Source organism: Teleopsis dalmanni, chromosome 1 (assembly GCF_002237135.1).
Source record: "Teleopsis dalmanni isolate 2A chromosome 1, ASM223713v2, whole genome shotgun sequence".
NCBI lineage: Eukaryota > Metazoa > Arthropoda > Insecta > Diptera > Diopsidae > Teleopsis > Teleopsis dalmanni.
Window position 1 is genome coordinate 19283709 of NC_051846.1, and position 9193 is coordinate 19292901.

Sequence of the window (9193 nt, forward strand, 5' to 3'; positions counted from 1 at the left end):
GGTACGACTTCATACCTTGATACTTACAGCCTTAAAAAATTATTAAAGAATTATAAAATATAAGAAAAGATTCCAAGATTACAGATAATGGGTATTCGGCAATATTTGAATCCACTGTATGGTCAGCCAAATATTTAATTAATTAAAAATAAATAAAAATTTTGTGGTTACAATTCTACCAAGTATATTATCTAATTTTTTTATTAAGAAATCAAACCACCTTTTCAACAAATTAAATGCGTTTATGCTACTTGACATTTTTCATCCAGAGTCAAACACATTTTTCAAGTAGTCCGATCAGCATTCAATAGTATTCGTCCAACTTCGAGATGCATAGCTTGTACCAATTGTAGTTCCAGCTGTAATGTCCTGTTGTTAGAATTTTTTCGTCAGATTTGATTTGACACAAACTCATGGAGTATATCAGTAATTGATTAAGTTTGTGACTTGACGACCAGCCAATTTTCCAAAAGAGTCAAAGGATTTTTGATTTTACAAATATTGAAAAAGGTGTAAGTGACAAATTACAACGTACTTACCTCCGTAAACCAACTTTAACTACTAATATTGAACATTTTAAATAGCTGGCACTTCTAGATTTACTGCCAAGTCTACTTATTCGTTCATATTTATGAAGTATTAATATCTAAAAACAAAAAATACTACATTCTATAAAAAAAAATAAATAGTTATAAATAGTTTCAAGGTGCAATTATATATTTAAATACTTTATCTACATAATTCATTGTAAGATCACAAACTCGATTCAAAATTTTATACTACCCAAATCATCTTATATATTCATCTATTCATTATACAGTTTAATTATTTAATTAAGAAAATCAAACACACTTGTGTTTGTAGTTTCTATCAAATTTTCAATATATATCAATCAATATATATATCAATATATATATTTTATCAATATATTGTTTGAAGTTTACCATTATGTGTCATACATATATTTTCCATAGGATTTCTAACACTACAATATCAGATCCTTTTAGGCTAACTTTCGAAGACTTGTGAAAAGAAAGTTATCAATAGCTCAGCCATAACTTGATGGATGTTTGTAATTTAGATTTAAGTTTCTTAAATAGTATTATAAGTGAAATTATAGAATACGTACTAAGTTCATTAGAATATCATTAATACGTAGTTCTATTACCAGTTCTAAATTAATATATATAACCTAAAGCCCTAAAGTATAATGTTTTTCTCAAGTATTTCACTTCAGAAGATTATTTGCGAAATAATACATTATTAAATTAATTCCTTTTAAATAAAGATAATTATAATATAGACACATAGGACTAATGACATCCTCAGGAACTTCAAGATTGCTCCCAATAAAAAATACATAAAGGATAGAGCCTTCAAATAATTTGCGAAAACTGACAGACTTACTAACACCACGTTATTTAATCTCAGAATGGTTATAGGCTCCTCGGGGAGGTATGCAAATTTGAGGTCAATTATTGCTTAGTCTAATGAAGTGATAAACAATAATCCAGTCAAGGCGTAAAGAGTTAAGAAAGAGTAAAAGTGCTCAAGTGCACTGGCTCAAAGAGCTTCAACATAATAATAGAGAAGTTTTGAATAGTAGTGAGCTACAATAATAAAAATTATTTTCATTTTATTTTAGATTAGGTTCAATTATTCTACAGTTGGTTTATGATTTCGTTCTAACATAAACACAGCAAGTGAATTTGTTAATAAAACTTTCACTGCAAATTAACAAAATTTCAGAAAAATATGCGAACATTAACGTCAAGTACGGCTTTGGGTCAGTTGGTTAAGTTGTGCTGACTCTGAGCTTTAAATTTGGCTGGGCACGAGTTCAATCCCTGGTAGTTAAAGCCTCAAAAAAATTATTTACGAATAATTAAATACAAGATTTATTTCCGAAACCACTATTGATGGGTATTTTTTTGGTCAGCCAAAAATTCAATTAATTAAAAAAATATAAAAATAACGAATTTATGTTGTTATAGCTCACTACAGTTCAAGACTTGTTTATTAAATACCACAGTTTCTGTTAAAGTAAAATTAGTCACTTCTGTCAAATTGACGTTAAATTCAAATTTAATAGAAAATTGTAATAATTGCTCTATCTGAAATACATTAATTATTTACAATTTATTTATCAGTAATATTATATCGAAATTAAAGCAAAAAGATACTCAATATTTCGTCATAATAAGTGAAATTTATTGTAACGTAATCTTTGTAGTATTCGTCGTAATTATTCAATATAATTGAAGTTAATGCTATAATTTGCTTTAAATTCTAAAAAAATCTATCAAATATAATTTTTGACCAATTTGAACTGTAATAATTTTTAACTCTGGTAATTGTTATTAACAACCTATTTAGCAACGAAATGTTGGCCAGTAAACCATGAAAAAATACGCCTCGTTAAGAAAAATGAAACGAAATCAAGGTTTTTTTCTGGCCTGTAATGTTGAAAAAGTGTTAACAAAACAACTAACAAATACGCCAATATTGTTTTTATCTCGTCATAATTTATTATTATTATTATTAATTTTTTTTATGCTAAACTGACAAATTGTAACCGCAGTTCGAAAATTCGAAAATTTGAAAACTTCTGAAGACTCGGACGCAAATGCCAATACGATTTCAAGCTCTGTAAACGGCATTGAACGTTGATGAAAACACAATTTTTACAGATTAAAGATCAGCCAACAAAAGAAAGGCTTTACAATTTTCAAACAACCAAATGTGTCTAATATTTTGTTTATTTTTATAAATTTAAATTTTTATTTTTTATAATTTTTTTTCATATATTTTTTATATATTTTTTATTACTTAAACTAGTGCTTACTTACTTGAAGGGCGCACATTGCCAATTTTTTGCTTGAGTGAATATAATTTTTAACCTTTAAGTAAAATTGGCACATAAAATATATTTGCGGTTCAATTGCTTACAATTTTAGCAGAGCTTTTTTGGGTTATTTATCTATTTCTTTTTTTTGACAATAATAGTTCGTTAAATAAATCACAAAATTAATATTTCATTTCGTAGTTGATTGAACAATATAAATATTTATTCACAGTAATTTTTAAGACTTTTAGATTTCACAAACTGTATATTTTTGCTAAATTTATGTGCTCTTTATTTCCTTTTAATTGCCAATAAATTAAAATGAATAAAATAATGATTTAAAATATATAAATAGACAATGTAATGCATAAAACTGTCTATATAAGCTTATTTCATATAGAAATAAAAAATAAAATATTGTGTAAATGAAAAAAAATTAATTGAGTGATAAGATAACTTCTTAACTGTTCGGAGGTATCTGTGTTATATGCAGCACATTGTATTTGCATGTGAAATATTGTAAAATGCTATTATTAATTTAGATACATATGCAATAGTAAAAATATTATAATAGATTTTAGCTTTCTAAAATCGCGTGGATACGAGCCATAGTATTCATAGTATTCTTTGCAAATGAAATGTATTGTAAGATTGAAATTAAAGAATTATGTCTACATATTGCACGTAACTATTAAAAAAATCTTAATAGACTATTTTGAAATATGTAATGTCAAACAATGTCACATGCTCGTATAAGCCGTCTATATTGCAAATCAGAAATAGAAGAAAAAAGCATTCTAGAATAAAGACTGCAAGTGTTGTAGAGTGTTGGAACTATGGCTGATATTTTATACTAATAACTGACTGACCTTTACTGGACAGAAGACATAACACCCTTCGAATGAGAGCCAGAATATCAGTTGTTAAGACCATCAGTAAATTAAGTTAATTTATTACTTTTAATCAAGTGCTAACCCTTAAGCATTTCGACTGAAACATAAATAGACTTATGAGAGCTTTCATAGAACTGATTTATACACGTACACATATATTAACACAAAAATGATTTTATATTTAAATTAATTTTTAAAGTAGAATTAAACGAATGTCAAAGTTAACTAATGGCGTTTTCGATTGATAAATTTGGATTCAATCTACATATAGATCTGTCAACTTTTGTTGCCCAATTAAACATTTTAAAAGTAATCTAACGTTTTTCTAATAGTGTTAGTAGACATTTATATATTTAATAAACACATATATCGGATTAAAACATGCTTTATTTGTCAGGTCATATGAATTAGCTGTTAATGTCAGAATAAACTTGCTACTCTAGTAAAATATCTAGAGTGTTATAAATTTAACTCGAGTCTTAGACATTTCACTCGAGACTTACCAAACGAAAAAGAAAATTGCAATAGATGTGTTACCCAAATCGAAGGCGGCATAAATAATCGGTGATTAAACATTAATGTGTATAATATAAATTTGCATATACTATTTATTGATTTTACCAAATATCGAACTAGTTGCTTTATCGGATCAACAAAAAAACATTTAAGACTGATACTGGCAACTCTAATCAATACATCTATTCAAAGTTGTCGTCATATGAGATTGGACGGATACGTTTAATTTTTAAAGCGGTGTAAGGAATAGAGACAAGTGTGAACACTTTAAATTGGAATATGTAAATAGCAATGTAATCTAGCTCTTAAAAGACCAATATATCTTTCAACTCTTTAAAAAATTCTTAAATGGTAAGTTATATACAGAAATAAATTTATAAATTTATTGTATTAAAATATTTACTTCATAATTATAACTAGATAATGTATATTATGATATAATTATATTTGGAAGACTGCTTTAGCTTATCGCTTATATTAATTTTTATTGTTAGAGCAAAAATAATTTATTCAACTAATTTTATTTTATTATTATGAAATTATCTTTATATCTTTATAAATGACTATTTATAAAAATTTATATCTATAAAGATTATTATTTAAAAAATTAGTAATGATGTGAAATAATAAAGTTTGCATGAATTAAGTTTGTTTGCAGTTTACCGCCACTGTTTTTAGTTTAAAAGTTTTGCGTCTAAAATTATACATTAAAAACTGTAAATTGTATCTGCGAAGAGTATATCTTTATGCTGAGTAAATTTAAAATACAATATATCGAAAAATTACTGTAATTCCATTTACTGAACTGATTAGCATTTTGAAACAAAACCAGTCAACTTTGGCTTTGCCTATGCATTGTTGGCTTTGTTATAAATAAATTACTTACTATTAAATTACTATATTTTTAACTAAATATTTAGATATATTTTATTTTTAAATAAAATACTATATATTTATTTTAGAAATGTAAACAATTTCTTTAAGAGTTTTGTAGATTCACAATATGATATAGTCAAACGATTATTTTCATTTTTCGTTTTGATCTGCTAGAATTTATATATCATTTATTTTGATAGGAACTGAGCAACAAGTTTAAGTATTTATAGACAGATAGATGACATCTTTAGGGCTATTTTAATTTGTTGATGATAGATATATAAAATGTATATTGAACATACTTGAGAATATTGTCAGACTCAATTAGTTCATTTTTATTCGCATTAGTCTAGAGCAGCGTTTCTTAACCTATCTTTCGTAGGTACAAACTGTCTGTCATTGTTCCACATAAAAGTATCTATTATTCAATAATAAAAAAGAATATATTTTATCTATCCACTGTATATTTCTCTATATAACTATCTATCTGTTGGTTTAACTGATTATTAAACAATTAAGAACACAGTCTTATACACAAACTCAACTACGGATGTATTTTTAGTACCATTTCACTATTTAACATATAGCGATTGGCTCAAAAGAAATACATATCGAAATAGTTTCTGATACCAATTTCAAAAAAAAATAAAAAAAAAGTCGGCATTACTTTTTTCTTAAAGTAAATATTCTATAAACTTGGCAAAATTATTCTCATCGTTCATGCTAATTTGAATTTATGTATTTGAATACAATAAAGTTTGGATAAATAATATACGGACATCTGTACTTAAGTTAATACATTTCTAATAATGAAAAATATTATACGACACCTCTCATTTGCAGGCAGAAAATCATCCTAACAACTTCGAATGACTTTTGCTGTAGCTGTAAGGAAAATGAGATGGCTTATGGAAACCATGCGAGTGGATGGCATGATTCTTGCCGTCCGTTTAAAGGAGATAAATGAGATTGTTTAAGTTGTACTTAGCTATTGCCTAAACTAAGTTGGCTAGAAATTCATATTCTGAACGATCTTAAAGTACTGTAGGATCTCTTCTCAAAGACCATCTTCAACTTAAAACGACAAAACACTAAAATGTTATCCTAATTATATGCATAACATTTCAATATGAAAACTATTCAATATGAAAACTATTTCTTAAAATGTAAAATAGTTACTTTAAAGGTATATCTAAAGGTTCACCACGGGTCACGTTACCATCTCAACAAAGTAGGCCTGTCCAAAGAGATAGATTGTAGACCCTGCTTAGAAGCAGAGGGGACAACCACATTCTATGTGACTGCTCAGCCTTGATCTGGGCCAGGAGGAGGTCACTGGGTTGGGAATTGCTCTTCCATTCCGACATTAGGAGGTCCTCAATGGCCGACATTTTAGCCTTCATCCGGAAGGTGGAATGTCTTCTGTTCAGTTAGGGTCTGTTGTAGCACAAAAGATCAATCATGGAGCTGGAACCCCGTTCTTTCTTATCTTACTTTAAAGGTGTTATAATCATCTTAAGGAGTTTTCTTCATCAGTATCATTCCCTCATTGCTGCTCATCAATAGTTGGCAACTTTTAATCGTCTGTCACATTGTACATCTATGCAATTACTTTATTCCTGATTTATGAAGCGATTATCTTCAAGTAGGATTGTATGAAAATTTTATTAAAAACTCATATGATTTAATATCATAAGCCTTATTTATCACGTTTTTTTAGCGAATGGCTTCAGTGCCACCTGTTATTATTTATTATAAAATATATATTCGTATGTACTTAAAACTATTAACAAGTGAATGTGAAGCTTAAATATTATTAATTTCAAAACTATTATTAAAAGCTTGTAATTTGTTACAATTACTTTTTATATAATTACATAAAGTAATAAATAATGTAATACTTCGAATTAAAGACGGTAATTGCATATTTGAAAATTATTTACAAAATTGCTATAATTTATACCAGCTAATTGCAGCTTTAAGTAAATATTACACAAATGGAAAAAAATTGCCACTTTTCTGCAAAAACGAAAGAAGTAAATTAAAATTTGAAGAAGAAATAGACTTGAACAGTTATGAAGACAAGAGTTGTAATAATGAAATGAAATTAAAATAAATCAAACATTTAAAACGTGCAAATTTTCATAATCCCAAACTCCTTCTCAACCTGCTATCAACAAGAAAATTGTAAATTATATAGTAGAAGATATAATCTTCCTGCATTGGAAACTTAAAAATATGTGAAGATATACACAAAAGTCGCTGTGGTGCATTACGACAAAAGCACAAAAAAAAAACAATTCATTTCGACTGTTACAAAACTTACTAGATAATTTCATTAGAGCTCAGAAAATGTAATTACTGGAAATGTTGTTTAGAAAACTCAATGAATTGAAAATCTTCAAAATTTTGTTTTGGTTGTGCATTGACAAGTGGTTAGACAAATGCCAATTTTTTCTTGCAAATAAATTTGCTCTAGGCATAAACAATTTTACTTACTAAACATGTACCACGAAAGACTCGAAAGATAAATAAAGCCAAAACCAAACAAGATCTTGGCACGCATTTTCAATTTGCCGTTTTTTTTCGTTTTTTAATATATCACTAATTGAATGGTTTTTCAGTTTATTTACTGGAAGTGCAAGTTCAATGATTGCTGCACCACTAAGTCCAGCAAAGTAGCATGCACCAAACGAAAACAGCTGCTTCCACGCAAATATTGTCTAAAGCAAATTTTCATTTTGGTCATTTGCCGCAATTCCATTTCGTAATGAATACAAATTTTGTTTTTTTATTTATTTAATCTCTTACAAAATACATTTTCGCATTTTCCTGCTGCAAGCGAGTTTTTCCAGTAAAACTTTTAAGAAATTATTGGCGCCAAATTGCATGCATGCTTCAAACAAGTTCGTTGTTTAAGTCTTTTAATTGAAAGCACAAATTTTACATCACAAGTGCATGTAACAAAAAAAATGCAATTTTTATATAATTAAATTAATATAACAAAATCTCTGAAATTATGTTTTAGCAATATATATGTTTAATATTAACAATTTATATATTTAATACATTTTTAAATTTTTAAATTTTTCATACTTCATAAAAACATTAAATTTTAATGCTAAGAATTGAATTAAAAAAATTAATTTCATTTTTATTTTTTATTTTTAAACAAAGAGTGTAGATTAGTTCAGTTAAGTTTTTAAAACAAATTCGTTAGTTCTCATATATAAAACTAGCATAAAGAACAAGAGCAGTCTATTTTTTGATTGTTACATTAAAAAGAAACAGTTGTTAATAGAAATTAAATATAAAATTAATATGAAATTTAAGTTTAATACATTACAAATACATTACATTTACATTACATTATATTGTGCCTAACTGCAAATGCATCGTAAGTTTAAGCGAAGATAATTAATCATTAAAGTAACAGTCCAGAGCAGATTAGAATAGTTTAGTTACAAGTTAAAGTTAAAGATAGTGACTATTTTAAGAATAAAAACCGAGCAAAAGATTTAAACGCTATCACAGAAAATACATTAATTATATCGTAATTATGAAGTTGACAATGAAGTAATGAAAATTTAAAACAATGTTGACTTGTTAGTTTCACATTAGACGAAATGTTTGTGGCTGATTTGTATAGTAAATGAATCGATAAGCTTTGATGTGTTTTCTAGTCGTTTCTGATGAAATACTTTAATTTAGTTAATTTTGTTTTTAACCATTATTGAGAGCATTAATGTTAACAATTGGCATATGTTTGCTGCAAGTTTATCGCTAATTATGGTTTAGGCTTAGAAATGATGTTCGTGTTCTTCGTGTTCATGGACTGGTGCAGTCTTGTGTACAACAGCATTGAATCCATTATGTTTATCGGCAGTGTAGTCTACGGTACGTATGGAACCGTCTGGTTCGACAAGGGAGTATTGTCCTAAAAATGACATAAATAAACGGCATAAATAAATTATTTAATCCTATTGATATTTATAAACTATTTACCTTTAACTGAATCGCCATCACGAGTTTCATGTTGTGACTTAACATCACCAGTGTGATA

General features: G+C 27.1%; 1 protein-coding gene across 1 annotated transcript; it reads right to left on the minus strand.

Annotated features, from left to right (window-relative positions):
• Positions 1–8707: 8707 nt before the first annotated feature.
• LOC119677779 (cuticle protein 7-like) lies at positions 8708–9193 on the minus strand (the record flags this gene model as incomplete). Its single annotated transcript, XM_038089297.1, has 2 exons — positions 8708–9067; positions 9136–9193. Coding segments are annotated over 2 exons (195 nt in total), but the record flags the coding sequence as incomplete, so codon positions are not given.